Here is a 27,814-nt window from a genome sequence, read left to right as displayed (position 1 = left end):
CGGCTCTTCCTGCTCTTTAGCATGGATTCCGCGCCTATTGTGCGACTCCAATGACCTGCAGGTCACCGAACGTTCCGGTTCACAACCACGTCACCAATAACTTTGCTGATTAAATGTTTATTCGGTCAAAACATGTACTGCTGTAAAGAAAACATGAATATAAATCTTTTAAAAAAAGTAAACGTCAACCATTCAACTACCTAAACATTATTTTCCAGCAGATTTATTTGATACTTTGATGGAACATGTAGACTTTAAGGCACAAGAAGACAGAAAAGGCACAAATATACATTCAAGCCCACGACCCCTCAAATTAAAAAGCTTATCGGAAACCATTAAAAGCAAGGCAATCAGAATAGGCAGAATACAAAGTAGAATGTGACTGTACTTTCTTTGTGAACTAATGATTTACCTTATTGTATTAAGTCAACGGGTTTGTCCATTTAACACTGCCTGGATCTGTCCAAACACCGATTACGCTGAATGCATACAATCGCAGTACAGTACAGTAACAACGGCCTACTGGCTGCCTCACACAGAACGGGCCTGCATCGTGACCACCTTCAAGTGTCTGAAGATGGTGATATCGTATTGACGAACGGGTCAACTGTTTGACGAGCAACAGTGTCAAAAAGAACCGCCGTGTTGTTCACCTGAGAAGATTGTTGTTAGGGTAAAAACGTCTCAAACAGTTACTTCCACACGTTCCTATGTTAACAGGCTACAGTTTCTGAATACATGTAAACATATCGAATCCATTCGCACGCTTTGGACAAGCCAATGAGCCGCTACCGAGGAAGTGATCACATCCCCTCATTAGATCAACAGGAAATTTAAAAAAACAAACAAAACAAAACCATCGTTGAGCGCAGAGTTTTTCATATGTAACTTAGAATTAGCGAAAGTAGACGTTTAAAACACCACCTATTCAATTACTGTAAGACGCCTTTAGGGTAACAACAACATCAACACAAAACACAACATGAGCCAAAAACACGAACGGCAGAAAGAGTCAAATGCAAAACCACTATTACTGTAAATGCCTTTAACACTGGTGAGGGCCAGTGCCACGTGATTGTGGAGCCCGAGAGCAGAGCAGTGCACCGGGGAGTAGAAAAGCCAGGCGTCATTAATAGGACATATCAAAGTGTCTGGTGTGAGGAACGGGCAGGATCTGCAGTAGTTGGCAGCAAAGACAGGTCGTCACGTACACAATGCACTTATTTGCTTGTTGAAGAAATTGCACTTGCTCGGGCGATGCGAGAGGAAATGGCAGGGGAAAAAAAATCTAAAAGCATAAAATCCACACCCTGAAGACGGAAGTTCACTCCAAACATCTGAGCTCACAAAATTCTTTCCACTATAACTTATTCCAAACAAGTAGACAGGGAGGTGGGACAGCAGGTACTGGACGACGGGTCACACCGATATGAAAGGTAGAGGGAATAAGGCAAACGGTGTGTGGCGCTGGTGTCGACAGGGCACTGATGAGGCAGGTAAGAGTCTGTAAACACCTAGAAGAAGCAGGAGATGAGGCTTCCTGCCTTGGAGGACCAGACAGGCCTCCAGGGTGGGCTGGGTGAGGTGGAGTGAGCAGTGCGTTGCAGGTTGGCTTGTGACGGAGGCTGGAGGGGTGTAGCACCATCTGTGGCTGTTTTTCACTGCACATTTTCTTTGGGGACATCTGTCAGGGAGGTGAATACTGTGTTGTTGTATGTTACATGTGAATGAATGCCTTCAGAACGGGGAGTGTGTCTGTGTGTGTGTGTGTGTGTGTGTGTGTGTGTGTGTGGTGAGGGGGAGAAAGTGAGAACTGTAAACAATTCCAAAGCAACATCCTTTAGCTGAACAAGCCTGCATGGATCTGCCCAGCTTGAGCTTTTAAGAGATCAGTCACCACAATGGCATCCACATCTGTGAGTGGAAGTGTGAATCCACGTTTATCCTCCGGTGCACAATGTATGTATGTGTGCGTGCGCGTGTGGGTGTTCCATTGAACCTGTACAAGACAGAGTGAAGACCTGCACGGGCATGATTGTCAATGTTAATAAAACGCAGCGCTTTGGGTGAGGTGGGTTGATGGGTGAGGGATTACAGTGGGACAAGGCGCCAAGGGTGTTAGTAATCTCTTAATGGAGGCTGTGGCAGGAAGGAACACGAGTATGACAAACAGACAGACTCATGCTGGGGAATGCAAACCACCGAGCCACAGTGTGTACAGTTAAACCCAAGGGGGAGACAAAGGGAGGCCAGGCAGGGCATCATTTTGAGAGGAATGTTTTGAAAGGGAAACATTTAAAAAAAGGAAAAAGAAAGAAAAGCGAAATAATACAGAAGAAATATTTGGTCCAACACCTGCCACTGTGGAATCAGGCCAATGGTTTTGCTTTTGTAAGAATTCATCTCTACTGCAAGTAGCTCCTCTTTATAGCTCTCCAGACGACTAGATCTTGTCAATAACATGATGCTGATAGCTGGCCTTTCTCTGCCCAGGAGATCAAATTTAACCAGAGTCTTATCAGCAAGGATCGCGTTGGTTTCTAGAAATCAATTCCTCAGTGGAGAGAATGTCTGTGATTGGGTGGAAGTCAGGGATCTGCTCTATTGATTGCAGGTAGCAGTGCTCCCTCCTCCACAGCCTAATTCAGTTAAGATTTAAAAAGAGAGAAGGGGGGGTGGCACTGAAGGAGCACTCTTCATCTCCATCACTGCTGCCGTCATAGTGGGTGTTTTAAATCCTTTGGCTTTTCATTCGTCTGCAGCGCTGGTTCCTCGAACTTCACCCTGTTTGCGAAGCTGTGGGGAAAAAGGAGGGAAATAAACGCACACATCAGATGTACGGAAGATAAACAGGTGAGGGCAGGCGCAGTGGATGCTTGCATACACGGGGGGCGTGCAAACAGCTCAGGCTCATTTCTATTCATTACAAACCTTTTGGTTTTACTTATTGAGTAGTAAACCAATTAAGACACAACAAATTCTTTTTCGCAAATTCAAAACTTGAGCCTTTCCCCAAAAATCGGCTCCAGTGGTCCTTATCGAGTGTCTTGTTTGTCTTCTAGGTAGATAAAAGCATCACTTTCAAATTCACCCACCCTGAGGCTGATGGCTTTGGAAAGTCAATTAGTGTTAGAATCTGATAGCCGAACACCTTAATGGAACAGTTCAAACTAACAGTGGCTCTAAACAGAGGAATAGACAGATCTGATGAAATGGATTCACCCTCCCACTTCTCCACACCCCAACCCCCGCCACTCTCTTTTTCTCTCAATCACAGCACAGACTCTTTCTCAACTGCAGAATTCCATTTGTATGTTAATGAGAGAAAGGAGCCATCTTGAAGCCCCTTTTCCCTTTCCTTTCCTTTCCCCTCCTCGACAAACGGCATACAACCAGAATACAGAAAAAGACAACTGTTAGTGCCGCATCTATGTAATGCCACAACAGAGCGGCCCGTTCACCCAGCGCTCAAAGACCCGGATATAGACTCGAGCACCATCCCTCCGTGCCATCTCGCACAGTCCAGCTGTGACCCTCCTGACCCTTGAGCCCAGAGACCGAGGCCTTGTCGGCCTCCGCACCACAGCCCTCTTTGATGGCACCCGCCTGTTTACTTACTCCAAGGGAAAATGGGAAACATGTGCTGAATTGGGCGAGATGTGAGAGGGGGAGTAGGCCAACTACAAAACGCCGCATGTTGGTAGGAAGCCAAGAATGTTAGAGTCTGGCCCGCTTTGGCCAGTTCTGTGCGGATTCCTCCCTTATTCTCCTTGTACGGCCAAAAGCTCCTGAACTGAAATGTAGCAGGTCTATAACCAAGCCAGTGGCGAGGCTTTCCAGAGAATGTGATTCACAGAAATTAAAGCCTTTGTTTTAGACGACAGCCAATCTCCCTCTGCCCAGAGTTCCTGTGTGTGTGTCTGCTCAAATTGCAGGTACCAGGCAGGGATCCTGTGTACGTTTTTAAGTGCTGGCCACCTCTTCAAACTGCCATGTGTGGTTCTTGGAAATGTTTGCCCAGATGTCTGGTTATATCCAGGGGACAAGCAGCACTAGCAAACAACACAAGCTGCAATCTGGATCAGAAAAACACAGACTGACCCAGCTCACGTCATGCTGTAGCTCTCTGATCTAAATGTTATGAGTTCTCTAAATCCAGCGTTACATGTGAAAGCGACACGTCACATTTAAGCAAAGCTCTTTCACTACAACCCAGAACTAAAGCTCTGTGGGTGTAAGCATCACCGGAACCCCCAGAGGGTGTAGGGAAAGGATGCTTAAAGACAGAAGAGATACCTTAGACCTACTTCTGGCCTGAACCATGCAGAGCGGTTTCAGCTGTAAAGTTTGTCACCACATACAAGAGGGATAAGAAGGAAGTAGCAATAAGTGTAGCGCAATCTATTAAACAAACACAGGCCTAAAGAGGGATTTACTGAATTATTTTCAGAGCTGTTGTTAAATATACTGAGTTAAACCCAGATAATTAGACAGACACACACTTAGCAAACGTTTGTCGGACTTGTTGAGCTTCTTTTCTATTATTGTGTGCTCTTCTGGGTAACGTTTAGCACTCACCTCATCCAGCTCCTTCTGTGTCTCCGCCTCCATTCGTCGGATGTCATCCATCGTGAGTTCTACCCACTTATCAATCCAACAGAAGAGCTGGCGATGGAAGTTTGTAAAGATCCTTTTCTCTTGCTGAGGATAAAAATATTGTTAGGGTCATGGGGTCAAAAACTATTTTAAATATATTTGAATATAAATGCTCCAAGTCAAACTGTATCCTCATATTACAGTATTGGTCTAACACGACTTTATGTAAACACACTGTGCTCTAACCTCGTGGATGAAGTTTTCTACTTTCGTCTGAAGACCCCACCACTTGAACTTGACTGTGACCAGCTTATAGGCACACATCCTTGGGCAGTCCGTCTTATTAGCCAGTTCTTTCTGTCGAGGAGAGGAAATCAAGACTTTCAAGCAACCTCGTTTTAAAGCACAGCAGTAACCTGACAGAAACTTTGCCATGAGAGAATAAATCGGCAAAACAGCAGAAGGCTGAGAGAATATAATTTTAGAATAATCTTTGCCGCATTCAGAGCAAAAAATTATTAATACGTAATGCTTTGGGTATGGAGCTTGCTGAAATAATTATCAATATGAAGATGTGCTGTGCACAGATAAAAGTGCCCTAATCTACAACACACTTTCTAAATCCATCCGCTGCTTGCACCCTGCCTCCCTCTGAAGAAGAGAAGACAGGAGGAGGGGGGTTGGGGCAGAGCAAAGTGGATAAACTCCAGATGAAGGAACCATTTCTCTGCCTCCGCCCTGACAGCGACACCGTTCCCGACAGGCATGCCTTTGTGGTCACGGAAGGCAGATAAAACGGCGCTCGCAAAGTGATAAGGGCGTTGTGGTGCAAAGCCGGTTACATTATTAACACCTAGGACCTGCTCGCCCCCAGAACACCCATACTCCCCCTCAGAGAACACCTGTTTAATTAATCACTTCATTCCGGCTCGGCATTCTGAGAGGAAAATGCCACAGACCTGCCTCAATCACCCTCATCCCACTGTCGTTTGATCCTGCGATCATGGAGGAGAGCGAGGGAGGGGAAATGAGAAACATTTCTAAATTTGCAGTGGGTTTAGAAAAGTTGTCATCACTAAAGGAGAACTTCACATGAAACGGATTCTACATCAAAACACTTACGGTGACATTTCTTCTCTCCCTCTCTGTGCCCCACTCAAAGGAGCAGAAGTTTTCAGAAATACAAAGGGTACCGATATGCAAGCATGTGTGCATGCAGAGATAGACAAGAGTTTCAATGCTCTGAGAAGCCGGCAGAAATTGTGCCTCTGTTGTCACATAACTACTCCCCCCCCACCTTTTCAAAAACAGTCTTTTTCCATGTCCACAGCGGACGGGAAAGTGATCTAATTAAAAACACAAAATAAAAAGTTGTGCTGCTTTATTCAGACTTTTTAAAAGCTGTTTGGCTGTCTTTGTTCTGTGAAAATTCTTGAAGCAGAGGAAAGTTTCCCATGGTGAACTTTGAGGGCTCCACTGCAGAGGAGAGAGAAATTCTCGACGCTAGCGGTAAGCAGGACCTGTTTGAGGCTGCGGGGTGTGACAGAGTTTAGAGGGGGAAAGCAACAACACTCCTGACGGAGCCTTTATTCACAATTGCTGCTTGTCAAATTTAGAATCAATGTCCATGCACAGTCTCCCTCATTTCTCTCTTCATCTTCTTCACATTCACATCACACCCAACTAGAACCTTATCTGATCCGGTGACTTGAAATTTCTATTACAACCAATTAGAGCTGAGAAAGAGGTGATTTGTCTTCATCAAACGGTAGCCGCACAGTGCCGACGGACACCACTCCAGCGCATCTACAGCTCAGTGCTCTCCTGCAGAGCTCTTCTAATTGTTTCCCGTAATGGTGCTGGTGTTAAAACTAATTTAAATGTATCTAAATTAAACAAAAATGTTTAAAAAAATGTTTCCTCTACATTTTAAATTAAATACTTCTCCAAGCTTAAAATGATGGACCTATTGAAAAAGACCGCAAAAAGCTCTGCACATCTGGAATTTATCTCCCTTCTTTGAAAAACTACCAGAGCTCTGGCAAGTTGCACAGAGACCATAAGCGAGAAGTATTTTTTGAAGTCCAGAAAAACATTTTTGATTGGACCAAGTTCTAAACTCTGGATACAGGACATGAAGACTGTTGCTTTAAGCCACTTGCTGAGAAATGCACTACAGGCAGACAATCACTGCAACAAGCAAGACTTGCTGCACTAAAGGCCTGTAAAGAACAGAAGACACAAAGCATCTGTTGATGCTGTGAGGCAGACATTCACTGGAAAGGACTTCAATCAAATATTAAAAGATACACTTTTTTAAATGAACCTTTGAAGTCTTGCACTTTGGTCACTGTACATTATTATTATTTTGCACCATTATGTAGTAAATATTATATAAATACTGAGGGGATACTTGCTTGCTACTAAACGGGGTCTTCCAAATGTTACATATAACTGATAAAAAGGATCAAACACATATGCACCAAGCTTTTTGTGACATTGATCATTTGTGTGCCAATGCAGTATATGTGCAGTTACCACAGCTCTACCACAGACCCTTACCTTCCAGGTGGGTCCGAGTGGTCCTCTGCCGGTCTTAACTGACTTGAACTTTGCCGGATCCTCATCTGGCTTGTAGTCCTACGTTGACAACAATTTATACAATAAATGGAATATACAGCACATATTTGTCTGTTTAAAAATCACAGTTTGGTATACCAATATAAAACAAATGTAGTTTGTGTGTTCTGTAGTTCTGTTTCTTAAAATCATGCCAACCTTAGGTCTCATCATGCTGTAAAACTAAAGCATAGAAATAGCGTAACCCATGGGGCACTGATGCCAACAGCAACATCTGTTTAATTAGGATGACACTGGTGCCATTGATGCAGACACCTACCTGCAAATATGTGCTGATCAGTGTATGTGTGTGTGTGTGTGTGTGTGTGTGTGTGTGTGTGTGTGTGTGTGTGTGTGTGTGTGTGTGTGTGTGTGTGTGTGTGTGTGTGTGTGTGTGTGCACCCACACTTTTTACCCTGTATATGTGTTAGAATTGTAACCAAGCCTATCTTAGTGAAATAAATACTGCCCACTGCACAGCAGGAGCTAGGTTGCACAGCATATTTTAAAGCACATAGGGAGGGGGTGGAAGGACAGTGGGTAGATATGCTGATCACATGACACACATGACAAAGCTGACTTCATAAAAAGCAGATAGGAGTGGCAAAGTACCACAAATAAAAAAAATGGCTTTCAAATTATCAACAGCTCAAGGGCCTAGCAATTTTAAATAAATCATGATGCGCCTGCAGCTAAAAAAATACTTTTTCAGGGCTATCGGACAAACAGGAGGGTGCCAAACGTGTGGAAAAAGATAGAAACCCACCTCTACACGCGCACACTAATTTGGCTGTTTTAATGCTGAGAGCTCCATCACTATAACAATACACTGTGCTGCACTAATGAGGTCTGTGAATCGATGTGCCGTGGTAGACGAAAAGGAGCTACTCCTCAAGTAAAAGAGCATGTGTGGTGGAGTGCGAGTGTGTATTTGTCTAGTTCCGGCATACGAAGCACTGTGAGCCTTAATTACACTAACAAACTCATCTGTGCTGGCGGTACGCCCCAGGCCCTGCAGCCATGCCTGAGGCTGAGGGCTGATAGGGCCCTCAGACACAACACACTCCTCCAGCAGGGCAAACACGTCCGCCTCGTTAACTACGCACCGCAAACAAACACACACACACACACAGAAACCAATGCTTCTCAGTCAAATAGCCACACACTTGCACACAGCCACAGTGAAATGAGGCAATGTGTTGTCAAATAACAGCAATAATGTGTAACATCTTCAAATAACATTTCAGAGATTCCAAATACGACATCAAAAAACTCCTATGTTTGTGAAATATTACAGAGGCCATGTCAACTGTTATTGAGGCCAGGATGCTCAGTAGGTGTTTATCATTTTTAAAAACAAAGACTTCAAGTTGCTCATACTTCTGTCAAGTGGAAACCAAATGTTGGATTACTGGCACATTAATATATAATGGAATTGTTAAATCATTCTTCTGTCTAATGGGATTTTCTCTTTAAAATATGCCAGTTTGTCTCCTGTTCTGTTGCCCAGACAGGTGCGTTTTTCATGGTATGTCATCTCCTGTTTAAACACTTTCAATTTTGTAGAAAACGGTCTTTAATAAAACTGTTCCCAGTTCAGTAGAAATATGTCTGCACTGTTTAATGTGAACACAAAAACAACAATCTAAATATTTGAACTATTAAACTGACTTTGTGAGATATAAATGTTAAATATTTGTAGATTCCAGCTTCTCCAGTGCATTGATTTGTGTTCTAATTTCAAATGTTTTTTTTTTTAATAAATCAATATAGACTACAAAAATAACTGATTAAAACTCATAACTGAAGATAATCTGATAATATTTATTGAGTTAGTTACATTAGCTTTGCCTTTTTTTATACAGATTAAATAGTTTTTGGGTCGACTCAGACAAGAAAGCTATTAACACAGACACACTTTTATGAAATGTTTAACCTAAAAAAAACCCACCCTACTATTAAACAGGTTGTTATTGATCTGGTTTGTCCAAGTGAAGGTGCAAAACTTTTTGTACCTTGCATTAGAAACAGAGAAGTTTCTACTTACAGCAGTGGACACTTGACTTCTGTCTGCAATGTCAATGGGCACAACCATTACATTCTGCCATGTGGAATTGTCTAATTTATGAACCTGGAACAAAAACACGATATTAGAGGTGTATTAAAGCATAAAATATTCAAACTTGATTTTTCGTTAAAGAGATGTAGATTTACTTACATTTTCTTGATTTCCAAGATCTGGTTTGTGCCACGTCTCAATCTTAATGAAGAAACTATCTTTCATATACTCGTTCTAGAGGAAAAACATTACATTTGTGATACAACACTAAAAACACTGTAAACCTAGATATGGGATACTTGTATCATAAGAACATAAGCTACTTACGGTCACAACTGTATGGAGGTCAGACATGGAGGGGGAAAACAAAAACAATAAAACATTACAGGTCACAAACCAGATAATTTAAACAATAAGACAACAAACAGCAACTTAAAACAAAAGAGACTATATCATTTGAAAACTTGAAATTATATAAGGAGTAGGACTCACTGGTTCGGCAGTATGGGTAGGCATTCCAGGCTTTTTCATGGAATACCAGGGAACCTTCAGGAGCAAACAATCTGACAAAACCAGGAACCTTACTGTTTGTAGGGAAAGAAATGGAAAATAAAACAAAAATTAGGAAATATTACAATTATAGGAATTAAGAAATTGTGTTGGAAGTAAAATGTACAACTCAGAGGGTCTTTAACATAAATACAACACTCCCACCATGAGGTTACACTGTGCTATCACACCAGGATATTTAGATGTTTGAAAAAAGGAAAGGACACTACAAACCTCTTTAGATGGTAGATTTTGTGTGTATACTGTCCTTTTTCACCATCTTTTTCATAGGGCTCATTTTTGAGGACTTCGATGCCCTCACCACCACCCGTCTCATTTTTACTTGCTTCAGCAACAGAGAACAACTGTCCCACTTGATACTGCAACACATAAAAAGGTATCGGTAACATTTAGTTCACAAGAAAAAAAACAAGATGAACATCCATAGTATAAATCCTTTATAGTCAAGTCACAATACACAAGTGCATATAATAACACTGTTTGTTTATGTACGTAAATATATAAGCCTTATTGGCTGTTCTCCCCTACAGAGAACACAATCACAATCAGAATGAACCTTATAATGCTGCACTAATTGCACACACATTTTATAACCATAAAAGGCAGCAGGGTAAAAGTCTGAAACACCAAACACCATCTAAAATAAAGCTCCAAGTAAACACAGTCAAACGTGTTTGCGCATGTAAAAACAAGCACAAGAATTACAAATGACACCTTGTTGTTAAAGTGCACTTCCTAACACTAACAATCATGCTGAATGTGATCTAGTCATTGTCTAAGGTCTCACGCTTTTGCCTTGCAGTAAAAAGTTAGAAATTGTGTAACAGTAACTATTTTAGAACCATCTGATTAATCCATACCAAACACTGACTATAGACCAGTTAAGGAGACAAACAAAAACTAGTGTAAATACTCACCTCCTCAACACTGCAAGGTAAAACCACACGGCTGCAAGAGAAAAAAAAAGGTGTTATTAATTGCAAAACACAGTGTAAAAAAAAAAAAAAACAAGAACACAAAAACAAAAACTAATGGGATTTAAAAAAACATTTAGACATTTTTCAAAATACAGGTAAATTGGCAGAATTTGATAGCGTATTTTATGATTTGGCACTGAACCACTGAATCAAGTTATAAAGTGGACACATTTTGGTGAAGATCTTTGAGACATTCATTTCCTTTGGCAGCCACCCTAAATCCACAATATTTGCAAACATCTGGGTCTTCACTGCAGGAAAAATGCTATGCTGACATAAAAGAGCTGAACTGTTTATTTCTTTGCAACTATGCAGAATTTTTATTTCTTTGCAACATTACAGTTTATTTTTTATAGAACAGTAACACCATTTATTCGTGAAATCTCCATCCCCTAGAACATAAAACATAAAAATATACCTGCTGAAATGTCTTGATTTCCTTTTAGACTGATAATCAAAACTGTGATTGAAAATCGTAGATTTTCCTCAGTAGGCACTGCCAAGAACTAATCACGGGTTCTTTTCAAACTTAGCTGTGTCCTTAATAATGCACTGTATTCAAGGTTTAAATCGTTCACATTTCATCTAAAATGTTTTTGAATGTGTTCGTGCATGGGTGTTTATCACAAGCATCAAATCCCTGACCGTTTCTGACGCTACATTCTAAGCTGATATTTGCTTTTTTTGATTATTTGCATGAATATTATTGGTTGAGAGTACTTTCCCAAGTGACAATTGTTTCATGACGACAAGAAATGCTTCTGATTGAGTGTAGTAGTACTGAGTGTACTAAATCAGGCAGCTAACGCTAACAACTAGCTAGGAAAACCGTACGATAAATTAGCTACATACTACAGCTAACAGCTATTCGGGTAAAATGATCTGGTTTGAAGGGGCAGTCGATGAGTTCATCCAATAATCACAATCTCCTATCTCGTGTGTGATTACGCGGCGCTGTCACGCGTTTTTGTCAATTTTGTAAAGATAACACTTGCGACGCTAGCTGCAGCTGCTTTTTCATGTTGTACCGTTACCTTAACTAGCGTACGAGCTAACAAACTCCTAGCTTAAGTTAGCTGAAAGTTTTACACCTCGAATATAGGCGTGGCGACACTTTTACAAATTAGACCATATATTACATCGACATATTTTATTCTGTCTGACGTAAATGTTTAATAATAAAGTGTGGAATAACAGCAGCTGTCACACGGAGATGCACCGCTGTTAACGCCGGTAGGCCACGGCAGCTCTTAGGCAATCCCACCCTACCCTCGTGTGTCAAACACCGAGACAACATTTAAAGTTTCCATTAGTGGCAAATCAATGAAAAAAAAACATAATTTCTCTCAAACGAATCTATCTCCAAACGCGGAGGTGCATTTGGGTTGACCCAGAAGAACAGTTAAGAAACAAACATGTAACTTACTACTCCTTGATGAGAACCATCGTAGCTTGTTCCTTTCTGTTCGAGAGGTTCTGCCCAGCGACCGCCGGTGACGTCACGCGCTGGAAGGAGCTGAGCGCGGCTCCGCCTCCCTCGCGAGCGATGATTTGCGGCAACGGGCACGAGCTCGCCAACTCATTAGTGGCAAGATGAGATTTCTTTTTAATTTAAAATCGATATAACTGCCGTGTGATAAAAATGTCGATGTAAACTCAACTACTAAATACGTCAGCGTGAATATATGTTTTTAAAGATGATGAAATTAGTCAAAGTCAGGCTGTCAAATAAAGTGAGTAATACAAGAAAACAAACGTGATGCTTTTTATTGAAACGCTTTACTGATAAATGACAGATGGTTGTCATGAAATTTTTAATCTCAAAAAATGATGGACCAAAAAGTCATACATGGTACTTAACATTGAATAGCAAGAGAACCCATGCTTCAGAGCAGACACTCAGTTCACAAAGAAATCAGGCAAAAAATGCCCTTTGATTTCAATAAAAAATATTAAATCTTTTTTCCACTCTATCCATTTTTACATGGTACAGGTTTGTTCACGTTGTAATCATATAAAATGCTTAATACTGATTGTGAAACACTGGAATTAATTTACAAAACATAATAATAATTATTATAATATTAATAACAAACACAAACAATAATAACAATAACCATTCAATTTAAAAACCAAAAAAATAATTGAAATGGAGGAAATCAGTCATAGCTGTTGCATCTTGGCCCACACAAACAGCAAGTTTTGAAGAAAAATACCAAATGGTATTTACATCTACCTGACACACAGTTACACACAAACACAGTATCAGGTCGTTGAGTATTTCTCATTGCCATTAACAGTGTTATGGGCACAAAGACGACACCTCTCAAACGCATTCATGTGTCCCAGCAGGATCACATTCACTGACCAGTTCAATCCTTCTCGCTGTCAGTCAAACTTGGTGGTCCTCAAAAAGTGCCCCACTCCTCCAGCACATAGGATAGTAAATGATAAAAGTATAGGACCATTTTAAATGTCTCAGCATTTAGAGGAAGGGAAAAATCTTCCAGGAGACAAGAACTTATATCCGTTGCCGGCAGGCAGTCGGATAGAACGAGCACCAGGGCTGCTGCTTGTGGAAATAGTGGGTGATGGGGCTGCTTTTCTGGGGTTGGAGCAGTGGTGTCCATTGGAAGAGTTCTTACTGCCCCGATCCAGTGAGTGCAGTCCCAGCTCCCGCAGTTCCAGGCTGTCTTGGGTATCGTTAGGGGAGCAGTGGCGTGGGGAGAGGTTCAGAAGGCTCAGTACATCCCTGCTTGCGGATGCGAGAGGTCCGGATGTGCTGTGGACGGCTTTGACGGGACCTAGATGCTGCTGCTGGGCTGCAGCATTGGCCCAGAAGGTCTTCAGATTGTGAATAGCTTGGACCTTTTCATCAATAACGCCTCTTCTTAGTCGGTCCAAGTCTGGGACATCAGCGGATGTGGAGCAGGCAGAGCCTGTGGAGGAGTAGGACAGCGCGGGGGATGGAGCACTACCAGCCGGGGACTGGTGACCAGAACTGGGCGATACATTGCTTGGGGAGCGAGAGATATGTCCGCTGTATGGGGAGCTTGGGTACTTTAACTTGAACTGTGCGTGGCTGTCCAGGGAAGGTGAGGGATGGCTGCCCTCCTTTTGCGAAGACTCAGACGCTGCGGGGCTGTTGTAGCCAGAGCTTATCTTTTGAAGCGAAGAGGAACGCGAGGGAGGCTTCGGTCGCGGGGAAGACTGAGCTCGGCCACCAGCGCTGCTGTCGGGACGACTGAACGCGCTGGTCTCGGAGGAGCGGAAGGCGCTGCTCTTGGCCGACGCGCTCGCGGCTGTTCCACCCTCCGCCCCGGCCCGCTGAAGGCTGCCTACGGCTCGTAGGTGGCTCTGGGTCTCCTCCAGAATCTTCTGCGCCAGCTCCTGGGGGTCCAGGGGGACGGTTTTTTCTTCCTGAGACTTGACAGTGCTGTCCGTCTCGGTACTGGACTGGTCCGATTCTCCCGTGTCTGAGCTGCTCACCTTACCCACCTTCTGGAACGGGGAGTTTGGGCTGGGCACGAGGCATGTTTTGACTGGAGACGTGGGGGTGCTGACACTGCCCCTGGACGATACCGATACACTGTAGCCTCTTCCTGCTCCGGCGCCGGACCCGCCAACAACTCCCCTGCCCCCGCGGTGATGCCGCTGGCCATGGCCCGGCGGCAGAGGCAGAGAGTCACAGTGACTTCCCAGAGGCTCACTGCTGATGATAGAAAACCCCTCATATTCCTCCTCGTCCCCTCGGGCCCCCGCCGCGGCAGCGGCGGCCCCGTGCGGAGACGACCTGCTGCGCGGGACGTGAGGGTGTTTGTGGACAGAGTAATGCGCGGTGGCCCCGCCGCGCTGCCGATGACCAAGGAAGTCACAGTCGGACTTGGAAGCAAAGCTCATGGAGGAGGCTACAGAGCTGAGGCTGTAGACAGAGATGGCGTCTGATGCCTGATTGTCCAGGCAGTGATGAGAGAAGGGAAGGGTTGAGTACGCCATGGGCAGAGGGTTGGACACGGACTGGGCTGAAGCTAGAGACTCGAGGGACGAGGAGCTATCCAGGCTCAGACGCTTGGGCAGCTCCGTTGAGTCTAAGGCAAGAAATGAAGGGAAAAGGCGAAACTGTGATCGCTGAGAGGGACTAAACCTTCCAGAATTTGAATGCTGGAGAGAAGATGGGAGTATAGGCAGTCTTACCGAACAGAGCCAGCAACGACTGGAGAGCAAAGTGCAAGGTGCGGCGGTTGGCTAGCTTGCCCGTCTTCAGAACCACTTCTTCTTGGCCTACCTCGCATAAGTCAAAACCTGCACAAAGTAAAAGGGCAGTTTTCATGCAGACGTGAGTCAACCGTTTTCTTAATCCGCCCGGTGCAAACACTCACAATACCGACTCACCAAGAGCAGCCAGAAATTCATGGCATCCTGGAAGTCTCCATAGCTGCACACTGATGGACACCTGAATGGGGAGGAGGGAGAAATCCTGCTCTTTCTCTCCGGTCTGAAGTTGAACTAGCACCTGGTGGAGCTGGAGAGTAGAAGAAGAGGAGACGGGTGAGAATGAGTTGATGGACACAAAAAGTAGAATAACCCAAGTGCTAAAGTTCCATACTATCATCGAATATTTGTTTTCTAATAAGACACGTATTGCATCATATTGCAGAACCGCCGTCATCAGACTGTCTGGAGTTATTCTGTTTTCCAAAATATGTGAGAACTATGTTTGAGCCCTAAGGAAAACAAAATCTCTGCAGGGAAGCTGAGCTGGCGGGGTTTCAGTTCAGTGAGGGGCTACACGTGCCCTGTCAGCACGCGTGCCTGTATTGTTTGGGGATTACTTGGCTGGGAACACAGGCACCCTTTGTCAACTTGACGCGCCGCTGCAGAAAGTAGTGCCTGTTCCACTCGCTTCACGCTCCACGGCTACTTAGGGCTCGTTTCTACGTCACAGCTTTATTTCGCTGAACTCCAGTGAACTATCACTGTAAAGCCTTCGATGCTTAAAATGCCTGCGAGGCCTGAGGAGAATAATTATCAACACGAAACAGCACACTTTCATCCAGGTTCATGCAAATGGAAAAACAGCATCACAGACACGTCAAATCAGGCTCTCTTTGTTGCGCAGCTTCTTCATAAGAAAGCAATGTTAACTGTAGCAGAGCAGTGGAGACTGAAGGGAAGGAATAGGAAGGGAGGGAATGCAGGTAGGTGAAGGCACACTTACCATTGCCACCATATTTTTAACAGCCTTCAGACCACACGTTAGGGGCAGGAGAGAGAAAAGAGGATTTTAATAGCATGCAAACAGGCAATTCACAAAGGGAACAAAGTGTACAAGGGGTTCAGTTCAACAAGGTAGACTGCAGCAATGAGTAAATACAGGTTTAATATCATGTTTAAATCAAGCGCACATAAAATAGGTGAGCACGTTTCATGTTGTGTGAAGTAAGACTACAAATAGAAATAGAGCTCTGCAGAACTAGACTCAGACTTTCTGCTACAGTAGTTGAGCTTCCATGCATCATTACAGTGCAGATTAAGCTGCACCTCCAGTTGCCAAAGGAGAATCCTGTAACCAGTCCTGCCACGGTATGTTCTCTGCTAGCAAGACCGTCATGATACGAAGACATACCAGTGTAGGCTACTAATACCAATAGCATTTGTGGCCCTGAGCCAAAGAGCAGTTTCTGCCAAGTGTGATTTGATTTCAGCAGCGTTCGTATGGAAGCGCAGCAGCATACCCGGTTGATGAGCTGCTCTCCAGCCTCGGAAGCGGTGATGAGTTTGCACAACGCCTGGAGAGCCGGTGGCGGAAGACCTGAGGGACGGATCAAAGCGCGTTTAGGTATTCATGCATACCGTGCGTTTATTATGTCCCAAGCTAAGCGGTGCCGCGGGCACGTACCTAGTAGTGATTGTAAAGTGGTGCTGCACTGCTGCAGCCTGTCCCCAGGGTCGGCGGTGGGGAAAAAGACAGCGGCGGGGATGCCGGTGCCGGCAGAGTCGAGGCGGAAGCCCACCGCCGTGAGGAGGGCCTGCCAGCCAGGGACGCCGCCCACCTTGTTCTCCACGCTCTGCTGGGACGTGTACATGGAATTACGCTGGCCGTTCTGTATCCTCTGAAGAGACTTTTCCACCTGTGCGAAGCGTTTACAGTGCAGCGTCAGCACTTTGGTCTGTGACTCAAAATCAAGTCGTTACAGCCTTCAGCTTTAAGCTGTGTCTCACCAGGTGAAGTAAAACCCTCAACGCGTCACGCGCCCGGTCGGGATACTGGAGAATCTCTGCCAAAGCTTGGCCGATGAGGGAAGACGGGCTGTTCAGTTTCACGTCGTTGCCGATCAGCATGTAGCCTGCACACAAAGCGCTCGCCTATTAGTTCCTCCCTTTGTCAACCCGGGTGCAAAAAGGCGAAGGCCGAGGCCCACCTGCCCAGTTGGACGGGTGCGAGTACTGCTTGCTGCTCTGCACGGTCTTCATGGCGTCGGCCAGGGCCGCGCTAGCCTTGGTCCCGTTGAGCAGGGCGGTGTAGAAGGCGTGGACGAAAACCTTGGAGGCCGCCACAGGCACGGGCCACAGGGACACAAGGACGCACTGGGCTCCAGCAGCCAGGAAGGCCCTGGTCAAGCCCACAACACCGTCCGCCGTAACCTTGCTGCTGGACTCCTGGTACGATCTGCAGCATGACAGTGTTTTTCCCATCATTTCATTGCGATCCTGTATTTGAATCAGTAACATGACGTCACATAACCTACAGAACACCCACCCTAGCACCACCAGCTTGACCGGCAACCTCAGGTCCAGTATGTCTGCGGCCGTGAGAAGGAATTCCTGCAGGGGTGGGCTGTCGCAGATGCTCTCCACATCGCTGCCGTCATCTTGCATGTGCAGGGACTCCGGGACGGTGTAGCCGCTGCCAATGGAGCCCTTCCTGCCACGGCCGCCGCTGCCCCTCCTCCCGCCGGCGCCCCTGCCCACCGTTCCCACGCTGGCGCCCGCCCCGCCGGGCCCGCCCTCGGGGTTCGGGGTGAGCACCAGAGCTGCCAGTTTCCAGGAAATGTGAGTGGCGAAGTGGGCGCACTCGGCCTGTGTGAGGGCGCTCATCACCCTCTCCTTGGTGGCCGAGGTGCCGGCCAGGGGCTGGCACCCTAGCAGCTCGGCCACCATTAGGGCCTCCTCCTCTGCAGAGGGCATGGGCCCCCACAGCCAGCGGTCCATCACGGGCGAAGGCAGCCGGGGGTTCCCCACCACGGCCGCCATGGAGACGCCGCCACAGGGAGCGGGTCCCAGGCGGCGGGAGTGGGCCTGAGGGCAGAACAGTGGTTAACGTCAGGCTCTACGGCCTTTTTTACAGGAATGTGTCCTTATTTGTTCATATGAGAAGCTCTACCTTTGCGTTAGATCCCAGGCCGTGGATTGAGGGGACGGCGATAAGGCTAAAGCGCTCGTACAGATATTCATTTGAAGAGCTGCCTTTGAGCAGGGCAAAGGGAATGAGGTACAGTTCTCCCTCCAGCACCATCACCAGTTGCCTGTGTCTGCCAACAGGCCCGCTGGAGTGCATCAGGCCCTGCCAGACCAGAGGATTAGAAGGAGCATTTCAAGTAACACCGCATCTGTGCTTCTTGTGCCTTGAAGCTCAACACTCAATGAAGGTTTTATACAGTCTTACAGGCAAACCCACGGGTACTCACCCCCTCCATAGGCGCAATCAGCAAGTCGTAAAGTGCCCGGAGAGGAGGCTTGCTGAGGCTGCTGGAGCGGCGGGGCAGCGAGGAGTTGCCGTCTTTGGCCGGTGACATGGTGTTGCTGAACAGACTGGTCATACTCTGGCAGCTCCTGCACAAACACAACCACAACAAACATGTTTACTTACCACATCCTGTTATGCTGATGACGACAGAAGACAGCTTTGAGCGGTTTGGACCAGAGTTTGCACTAACTAACTGGCATTATGGCCTTCTAATATACTTAACGTTCATGCAAGATGTCTGCCTTGCACCATAGTGTTGTAACACCTATTCCAGGCAGTACTGCACATCCACCATGATATGTAGCAATCTCTTCACCAGATTCCTTACGTGCGAGGCTCCACTAGATGTCAGTATTGCACTGCGCACTGGGCCTGGAGGCACAGCTATTGCTAATGGTGATTAGTTTCCCAGAATTACAAGAGGAAAAGAAGAGTACATCCCATCTTTACAGGAGCCTAATAAAACCTGTCATTACTGGCCTGACCATATGTTTGAGTTGAAAGAATCCATAATAGGGTAAAGCTGTTTGAGGCGTGCGTTGTTGTTGTTCTTGTCTGTTGTGCTGAGGCGCAGCAGTAAGAACTGTGCTAATGGTGGCCGCGGGGTTAGAAGCCTTTTGGTGCTGCAGGCTCAGAGGAGCCAAGCTTTACGGCCACACTCCTCGCTTCTCTCCATCTGTTTCAGCAGCCACAGATTCCTCCCCGGCCCCGGCCAACAGACATCCATCCTGCCCTTTTGGTAGCCCCAGGCCACTGGCCCCCCTCCAGCCTCCCAACACTCTGTCTCTCTCCCAGGCCTTGGCATGAGCCTCCACAGGAAAGCAAACAATCGTTTGTTAGCCTGACAGAAAGAATGAAAGAGGAGGCAAAGTCGAAGCCAAGGGAAGGTGAGTGTTGAGGGGAAAAGACTGAAAAGCGACGACGCTTTCAGAGGCTGCCTGGTTGGGTGTGCAGCCTAAAAACGTGCCTGTTTTCCAATCTGCGATATGAAATATTTTTAAGATATAGACGGTTACACTCGGTTCTTCCAACACAGGGACGGTGATCCACGACAATTTCATTTAGATCATCAAACAGTCTCATTATACTATCACAGTGGATGAAAATGCTTTCAATTACACAGTGAAGGAATTAGACCCAAGTTTCATTATCACCTTCTCATAGTAATCCTTCCAGCCTCCGTGGTGCTGATTAGATCTCAGTGTTTAAACAGGGCAATCGATGGCGAATCCAAATGAAGATATCACACAGCGAAAATCAGATCTCTAAATGTTGGGTATATTGTCGTGCCTACAGTATTTGGACATTTGTTCATTTCATAACCTTCATGCACCCAATGCCAGAACTTCAAGCTTAGCGCCGGCGGGGGGAGGGGATGTCAAAGACAGCTTGTGAAAGGCACATCCATGTACATTATCTGACACCAAATCCCGAGATGTATGACTTGAAATGACAATGAGGTTTTCTTCCCTTTCTCGTGCTTTGGCGTTGTGATAGATGATAGGCTCCTAAGCACGGGGAGCTTTATAATTCAGAGTTTTCTGAGGCCCACAAGAATGAGCGGATTATTACCGGCAGCCCATTAAAGGCGCTTAATGAGCACAGAGACTCAATTAAAGCTGGAATTACCCTCTCATCAAAGAGCAGCTCAACTGTGGACGAGGACACGGAAATATGACCCAGACACACATTTCCACACAGTCTGTTGGTATACGTTACCAATCAGCGTAATGTAAATGAATTTGCTGCATAGCACCATTAAATAATACTCTGAATGAGCCACTGGCAGACTTACTGGCACAGATCGCCACAGTTGTAAATCTGCACAGACAGGGTGAGCATCTTAAAACCGCATTGGTCTCACTGTCTGTGTCTGGCAAGCAGATACACCCTGACACATGCAGACGGCCCCATCTCAGTAGGCATTCGATTAGGGCTTTAGCAGCTTGGCTCTAGTCAGAGCGCTCACATGCTTCCTCTGCACTGACTAAACCATGGATGAAAGACAACAAACCAGTGAATCTCTTCAGCCCAACGGATCTTTTTAAATCTCCTTTTCCTCCACGAGAAACTTGGTCTAAGTTGGCGACAGTGGCTCGGTAGGAGAGGGAGGCAAGTCCAAGTGATTTGCAACAATCTCCTACCTGTTGAACAGATTGTTTCTGGACACCATGCGTAGGAAGCCCGTTGGATCGGTGACCGAGTTAAGCTTGTTGTTGAGCTCTTCAAATTGTTGGTCCAACAAATCTCCTGCCTCGCTCTCGGTCTCGCTGCTCGAACATCCTCTGAAACGGAGCGACAGCGAGAGGGATGGAGTGAGCTGCTGAAATGCTGGCAGAGAAAGGCACTCCAGCAAAATAGACAAAACACAGACTTACATTGTTTCCCGGCAGATAAACCAACACACACTCTTGATCTGCCTGAAATGCACACTGTTCAACCCACACGCTTGGCCTAATTTCTCAGGCCTCGTCCAACACCGTGATGGTAAGCAGAGTCAAATCCTTTCATTATAATGCTGGTGATGCTGATCCAGTCCGTGGGGAGTCATCCACCCCCACACCCCACAATCGCTACCTCCACAACACTCTCCCCGGTCTCTGCCTTCATGCCTGAGCCTCTCTTCTGATGTGCCCATATCGTGTAACTCTTAAGTCAACTTCTGGCGCCGGCAGTAGCCGAGCGTTAACTCGCACCAGGGGATTTCTCATCCCCGCACGCTCCCACTACCACCACAAACCTTTCTGGAATCCCTGAGATTAAATGCGGGATGGTGTTTTGAAAGTTGACAGTACATAAGTATAATCCATGCGTTAATCCGTCCAATACAACATAATAAAGGCTGCGTCCTGCCTGCTCTGCATCATCCTTTCTTTCACATGCCCTCCCCATTCTTCCTCACCCCCATTCATTTTCGCTCGCCACTCATTTCTGCTGCCTCCCTTTTCTCTCTGATCTGGAGAATGAATGGGCTGGTAAGTGGTGCCATATTGGGCCCATCCAGGCGCAATGGCGCGTGTGCGACTTCCCATTGGAGTAGTAAATGAGCTGGTAATGGGGCAGGAGGGCCAGGCGGCTGGGGCGGCAGCGCTTGGCACTGCGTGGGCCAGCTGGGCACAGTAGATCAAACACCAACTAGAGGAACAAGGCTAATGTAAAACACGGCAAAGACCCACCAATAGCGACGGGCTTTATTTCCTTGTGCTCCTGCAGAGTGCCTCTGGCCACGTTCCCCCGCTGTCTCTTAGGTCTTTATTTAGCAGAGTCTGCCTTGTTGACTTTCACCCCACCGAGCCCACTAACCCTCTCGCCCTCGTCCTTACTCTCCCAGTAAAGCCCAGCTCTCCTTTGACTTGTCAAGTTCGCTGTTTGTTCGGTGGGTTCAGCAGTCTGACTATCCAAAGAACCATTATTCCGTCTCATTTATTCCCATTGGGGAGAGAGAGGAGCATTGTAGGCAGGTACCAGAGGCCTGTCATCGCAGGGGAGCAATGGGGCAGAATAACACAGTGTCTAGCACACACATACACACACTCAATTCTAAAATAACCCTTCCTGCTAAGTCTGAGGTTTTGGTTAATCATTGCTTTGGTGGGGTCTGAGGTTTTGTTTCAACACTTCCTTAAAATGGATGTTTCAAGTTGTTCCTCAATTAGTTTCTTGGTCATATTCCTTTAATGTCGTGTTTTTGTTTTCTTGTCCTTTGTCATTATTTTTGGTCATAAAAACAGCTAAGTACAGGTTTAGTGTCAACATAATGTCTAATTATGTGGGTTATATAATTCAGACATGCTAGGAAATTGGGCTTGCATCATTTCTTGACTGGTGCCTGTGTTTATTAAGTAACCAGTTACGTAAAATGTTTAGTTTCATTATAAATTCGTTTTTTTTTATGAGGCAATAAATTTGCTCACATGCAAAGAAAATTTTAATCGGGAAAAGGCTTTTATTACCCTGATATTATGGTGTAATATTGTTAAATAATGCTTCGGACTTTACCGCTGGCAAATCTTTCACACTGTGACATGAGCCATAAAGTTTCCGTGTCCCTGCCAGGTGTGACGGTCTCACCTGCTGTAATAGGACTCCACTCCCAGCGCTTCGCGTGCGCTGGCGATGTGCTGCTCCAGGGAGGAGCCGCTGACCACCCCGCTGCCACCGCCCTCCTGGAAGTCTGAGCCCCCCTCCGACACGCCCTCGCCCAGGTACACCTCATGGAACTTCAGGATGCCTGTGATGAGAGAGAGAGAGAGAGAGAGAGAGAGAGAGAGAGCAAGCAAACATGGCGCTCATGAAGTGAGAGTTTAAGAACAACAAAAGTAAATGCAGCGAACACATCCTTGTGACAGAGACGTACTCGGACCATTTCACCTGAAAGCTGCGTTGTAGTGCATCTGTGGAGCCAAATAAATAAAGAAAACAAGGTTCAATAAAAGATAAGCGAGGGCTGCCTTCGCCATCTGCTGCTCACCGTGAGAGCGCTGCTGAGTAACGTCGGGGGGGTCGGGGGAAGAGCATGCTGGGAGACGGCAGTCTGTACATGTGTCCGTGTGTATTGTATAGAAGTGCATTTTCATGCGAGCGAAGTCGCATGTGAACTTGCGGCTGCGTACGAACAGGTTTGTGAGGAGCTCCCACTGAGGTAATGAGGACTCCAGTAGCCCTTTTAACTGACTGCAGGCTCTTTAGAGGCCGTGTTAGTGTGCCAGCTGGTTGCCAGGGCGTGCCAGGGAGTGACAGACAGGCGATTAGTGGGCAAGTGGCTGCCTCTTAGCCCGGGGCGATGCTCAACGCTTTGAAGATCTCCCCTGCGCCCTGCGATGCGGCGCTCCTTCGTATGACTGGTGCCGAGGGGGGGGTTCGTTTGGTTTCGTTTTGGTTTGGTTTCGCCCGCGAGCCGGATTCGTGCGAATGTTCAGTCTAGCTGCTCTGCTCGTAGTCTGTTATCGCGTCAACAACGCAGGCAAAGGCACAACAACACAAAGGGGAAAATGAACACAAGAACAGACAGAGGCAGAACCTTTTTTTTTTTTTTTTTTAACGGCGCCACAGCCAAGTGTTTTCCTGTTGGCATGTGTGAATGTGTCGCCGGTGTCGTCTGGCTGTGTCGCTGCCAATTCGAACGGTTCACCGGCGGATGCTTTCTGGGGCGTGAAGTGAGGCGCGGGGCACATCCTCGCGGCGGATCGGCAGGTGGCAGAGCCTCACGGCGTTAAAATGAGCCCACTCCCGCGGCTCAAGACCGCATGACAGCTGATTGCTTTTGCCTCAACACTGACTGTATTTGTATGATATTTATTTAGGGCCTTACAAAATTACAAAATGGGGAAAATGCCCGTGGTCTGCTGGTGAAATGTGAAACCGAGGACAATTTGATGTCGTGAGCACATACAGTACAGTCCTCACGGAGAACATGACTGATAGCATTGAGACTGTCTGCAAACCCAAGCAGCCTTACCTGCTCCTGGAGCCAGCAGCCAGCTGTACAGGTAACCAGCAGCCATGGAGAAATACAGCACCAAGGCCCTCTGGCTGTTGACGGTGTCCAGGATGTGCTCCACCGTCACCGGCGTGTAGGGGTCCGAGTCCTGATGGCCCGTCTGCCGCTCCACCAGCAGGTCGGCGAAGGCCCGCGTGCGGCCCCGCTCCGCCACCGCCAGGGCCTCGTCGTGGTGCCCTGTGGCGCGCGGAGGTCAGTGCTCAGTCAATGGCATTTCAGAGACGCGCTACAGAAATGGGAAGCGGCGCACGGACGTACCCAGGCTGACGAGGACTCTCTGGAGCGCCTGGTAGCAGGAGGTTTGCAGATCAAACAGGGAGAGTTTGTAGTCCGTGCTGTGCTGGGCTTCGTGGCGGATGGTTTCAAACAGTGCAGATGCCCGATAGAGCTGCAAGGAAAAACAAAGACGCTGCAGTGTTTGCAGAGAAAACCTAGATAAAAGAAACATCGATTCAGTTCCTATTATTAGAGGTTGAAGACGGCTGTCTGTAGGGCAAGGCATGACACCAGACCCCTGACCACAGTCTGAGGCCAATAAATCATTATCAGCTCAAATGTAAAAACCACCACTCGCAGCTTTGTGCATGACTTCAGCATTGCGCTACTGAGAATGCCGCTGCCACTAGATGGTAGCATCCCACCTCACTGGTCCTCACGCTCACTGCCTTCTAATTCTGCCTTACAAGAGCAACGAGCTGTAATGTGGCTGCTGAATAAGCATCAAACACATTTAAACCTCCCTCCAGCTCTCATTTACCTGCAATGAGGAAAGGCCTACGAGAAGCGGAGCCATTACCTGGACTTCTTAGACAGCCAGAACCACTAAAGAACAAACAAGCCTGTCCGTTATTGAATCTTTGCTGTGAGCACCCGACGCTGGATTGGGAGAAGGAGAGAGACAATAGAGAGGTGGGGCAGCAGGCGGTGTTGCACATTGCCAAGCGGAGTGCTGATTCACAGGAGCCTGTATTGATTTCCTATTCCTGCATCTGTGGCAGCGCTGTAGGATGAGTGGGACCACAAAGCCACTCTCCAGAAGTCCGGGGGCCAGCGGAGAGGCCGCTCACGCCGCTCGACCACGGTTCACGGTGCAGAGGAGGAACGCTTAATATGGGCATGAAGGACATCCTATCGCCAGCAAAGGCTCCGGCAGGGAACGGAAAGCTGGAAGGAGCGCGCGCGTGTTTTGTGAGCACACGTAGCGTACGTGCATATGCTGGAGCTAGTGTGGCATATCCCAAGGTCATGCAGCATAAAGTGTGTCAGAGTGAGCGTGGTGGCGGTGGTGGGGAGGTGGGGGCGGTGGGTCTGCGAGCTGTGCTGCATCCCAGCATAGCAGCCGCAGCTGCTCTCGGCCTCGTTTCGCTGATGGGGCCGATTGCTGCGCCGCTAGTTCAATCCGGGAGGCTTGCTGACATCCTTTTAAAAGTGAAACTTATTTCGCACAATGCCTTTCTTTTCCTCCGCACCGACCCCCTCGCAACACCTGTGAGTGAAAAAAAAAGGGGGGGGGGGGGGGTCACGAATGTGCTGCGTCCGCAGTGACTCGCCTGAAAGTGGAACGGGTAAAAGCCGCTCCATTCTTCAGCTGCTGCGCGTTCGGGTGGCGCTCGCTCGTGTTTCACCCGCACCGACGCCAACGCGGCTTTTTATCTGACATGTTAAGTGAATGTCAATGTCACAGTGATTCAGTGAACTGAGTGCGGCTTGATACACACGTACCTCTAATGATTTTTGTAAAATAACCTCCCAGGGGAGCGCTCCTCCAGCGAGATACGATCAGAGGTAAAAAAAAAAAAAAAAGAAGCTCCATCTAACGTAGAGCGCTCATATTTAAGTTAACATACATTTATTGATCCAAGTGCTACTTAGATATGAGTGTGAGCGCTTCTCGGGGGAAGTCGTTGAAGTAGCTGATTATAATCAGGGCACGTCGTGCGAGAGTCACGGCGAACACCGGGATCACGGCTGAGGTCCTACAAGTGGGTGTAAATATAACGAAGGAGAACGACGGGGTCAAACGCGCCGAGTCCACACCCCGGGATCATTTATGAATTTCAATACAGGCTTTTATAAGACGAGAGGGGAGAAGTGGGTCAGGGCACTTACCAAGGTTATCTTTAGCAACAGGCCGAGTCATGAATAAATATTTGGCCTAAACTCTGAGGACAAGAGTGTCCCGGGGCCTGAAGATTGCTGTGGTAAATGTGGGCAAAGCGAGGGATCAGTGAGAGCCCCCACAAGCACAACGCGACGTTAACAGGCCCCATCCACGTCCTCTGGTCAAGTGTTAAACGGGAAAGCAAACACGCAGTGGAAAATATGCTGCTTGTTGGAATAATATTTTGCTACAAATGGACACAAATACTTCAATATGACTCATGAGCTCTAGACACTTGCTTCAGTCTGTCTCTCCCGCCTCTTACACATAATTGCAAACAGACAAAGTGACGTTTTTTTTGTTTTTTTGGGGGGGGGAAATAAGATGCAGGACCTGGGAAACAAAGCTATGTGGGTCACGCAGAGCATGCGGATCAGAACACAACTGTTTTGGGCTCCATTGTGGGAAATGAAAGCAGCTGAACTGCATTCCCCCACAGACGCGCGCGCGTGTGACAGCGGCTGCTGTCGGATGACGGCCGCACACGTTGGTGCGTGGAAACACGAGCCGGGGAAATATATCAAACGTTGAGCTGCGGTGTGTGGACAGACTGTAAAGAGAGATGTTAAGGGGATATTCTATGCTTGCCAGGTGGGCAGTGGGCTGAGGAGGAGCCAGTGTGTGTGTGCGACGCAGAGGCTCCTGAGACCATGAACACAGTAACGCACACAGACACGCAAAAAGAAAACCTTCAGTCATCTGTCGCCTGTCTGCTGAGATGACAGCATTTACAAGCTCAACAGACTCACCAGCATATTGCCGGCAGCTGTGTTCAACCTCTGTAGCCACCTCTCCCTTTCCTTCCCCGCTCCTCATCCACTTCCACCATAAGGCCATTACTACAGCAGGAACTTCACACGCCCCATCGTTCCTCATCTCATTTGTAATCTTTGCTGACCGGCAGATGTGTTGCTAGTTAGAGGTCGGGGGTTTAGCTACAAGAGGTGGATCGGCTGGAAAGAGTCCAGGGGAGGAGAGGAGGAGGAGGAGGAGCAGGGGAAAGGACAGGGTTGAGTCCAGGTGATTCCAGGCGAGTGAAGGAGAGAACGGGAGAAACTTTACCTGGTGTTGGGCCTCCTCCAGATTCCCACTGGCCCACAGGGAGAGACCCAGACGGTGGCGGATCTTGGCCTCGTCCTCGCGCCGAGCCAGCTGCTCGGCGAGCCGCAGGCCTTTTCAGGAGGGGAGGAAACGGGAGCAGATGAGAGAGAGAGAGAGGGGAGTAAAAATTATTCAGAGCAGGCGGCTCTCAGGTACCTTTCAGAGCAACAGATGTAAGCGTAGCGTGGTACTGATGTTCTGACAGGGAACAGGTTTGGATATTTGGCCTCGGTTGTGAGCTACTGCTCACACTGAGACTAAGAGACACACACGCCTCTCCCGTGGAGGGAGGCACTAATCGGACTGCATAGTAATCAATGGTCGGAATCGACTGGCTGAGCCCAATGCTTGCATAAAGCAAGCCGCGCAGCATCCAGGGGCAGTGTACAAATGTTTGCACGCACGCTCATAAGCTAATAATAGAGTGGGGGCAGCTTCACGGGGCAAAGGCCGCTCAGAGGTGTTCAGGAGACCAGGGGAGCTC

The 27,814-nt window shown here is 47.2% G+C and overlaps 2 protein-coding genes across 7 annotated transcripts in view; both read right to left on the bottom strand.

Moving 5' to 3' along the window:
- Positions 1 to 101: 101 nt before the first annotated feature.
- Positions 102 to 12,377, bottom strand: LOC114862756 (phosphatidylinositol transfer protein beta isoform). The gene is made up of 11 exons (XM_029163395.3): positions 12,248 to 12,377; positions 10,762 to 10,792; positions 10,058 to 10,203; positions 9,767 to 9,858; positions 9,602 to 9,609; positions 9,434 to 9,508; positions 9,263 to 9,346; positions 7,159 to 7,236; positions 4,843 to 4,953; positions 4,579 to 4,701; positions 102 to 2,796 (listed from the first exon to the last, which is right to left on the bottom strand). The coding sequence occupies exons 1-11, from the start codon at positions 12,265 to 12,267 to the stop codon at positions 2,749 to 2,751; spliced, it is 816 nt and encodes a 271-aa protein (XP_029019228.1). The 5' UTR covers positions 12,268 to 12,377; the 3' UTR covers positions 102 to 2,748.
- Positions 12,378 to 12,572: 195 nt separating this feature from the next.
- The window catches only part of LOC114863302 (tetratricopeptide repeat protein 28-like), a 123,917-nt gene continuing 108,675 nt past the window's right edge, over positions 12,573 to 27,814 (bottom strand). For 4 of the 6 annotated variants that reach the window (XM_029164271.3, XM_055511548.1, XM_029164275.1 and 1 more), the window contains 16 exons: positions 27,292 to 27,401; positions 24,327 to 24,456; positions 24,027 to 24,245; positions 22,640 to 22,799; positions 20,713 to 20,853; positions 18,510 to 18,654; positions 18,206 to 18,385; positions 17,582 to 18,120; positions 17,244 to 17,491; positions 17,044 to 17,168; positions 16,721 to 16,952; positions 16,557 to 16,633; positions 16,040 to 16,063; positions 15,214 to 15,343; positions 15,016 to 15,123; positions 12,573 to 14,909 (listed from right to left, as the gene is read on the bottom strand). In XM_029164271.3, coding sequence (XP_029020104.1) covers positions 13,300 to 14,909; positions 15,016 to 15,123; positions 15,214 to 15,343; positions 16,040 to 16,063; positions 16,557 to 16,633; positions 16,721 to 16,952; positions 17,044 to 17,168; positions 17,244 to 17,491; positions 17,582 to 18,120; positions 18,206 to 18,385; positions 18,510 to 18,654; positions 20,713 to 20,853; positions 22,640 to 22,799; positions 24,027 to 24,245; positions 24,327 to 24,456; positions 27,292 to 27,401 — 4,178 coding nt within the window. In that variant the 3' untranslated portion in view covers positions 12,573 to 13,299. The remainder of the gene's footprint in view (positions 14,910 to 15,015; positions 15,124 to 15,213; positions 15,344 to 16,039; positions 16,064 to 16,556; positions 16,634 to 16,720; positions 16,953 to 17,043; positions 17,169 to 17,243; positions 17,492 to 17,581; positions 18,121 to 18,205; positions 18,386 to 18,509; positions 18,655 to 20,712; positions 20,854 to 22,639; positions 22,800 to 24,026; positions 24,246 to 24,326; positions 24,457 to 27,291; positions 27,402 to 27,814) is intronic. The other 2 variants (XM_029164273.3, XM_029164272.3) reach the window with 2 other exon arrangements.

Source organism: Betta splendens, chromosome 9 (genome assembly GCF_900634795.4).
Source record: "Betta splendens chromosome 9, fBetSpl5.4, whole genome shotgun sequence".
In the NCBI taxonomy this organism is placed as follows: domain Eukaryota; kingdom Metazoa; phylum Chordata; class Actinopteri; order Anabantiformes; family Osphronemidae; genus Betta; species Betta splendens.
The sequence above is the reverse complement of the archived record's forward strand: the minus strand, read 5'-3'. Positions and strand labels throughout refer to the sequence as shown.

Coding starts and splice junctions, on each gene's coding strand:
- LOC114862756 (XM_029163395.3), bottom strand. CDS start 12,267: ATGGTTCTCATCAAGGAGTA. Junction 9,347..9,433: donor ATCTTGGAAATCAAGAAAAT/GTAAGTAAATCT, acceptor TTTTTGTTCCAG/GTTCATAAATTAGACAATTC. Junction 4,954..7,158: donor CACTCGGACCCACCTGGAAG/GTAAGGGTCTGT, acceptor TCTCCTCGACAG/AAAGAACTGGCTAATAAGAC.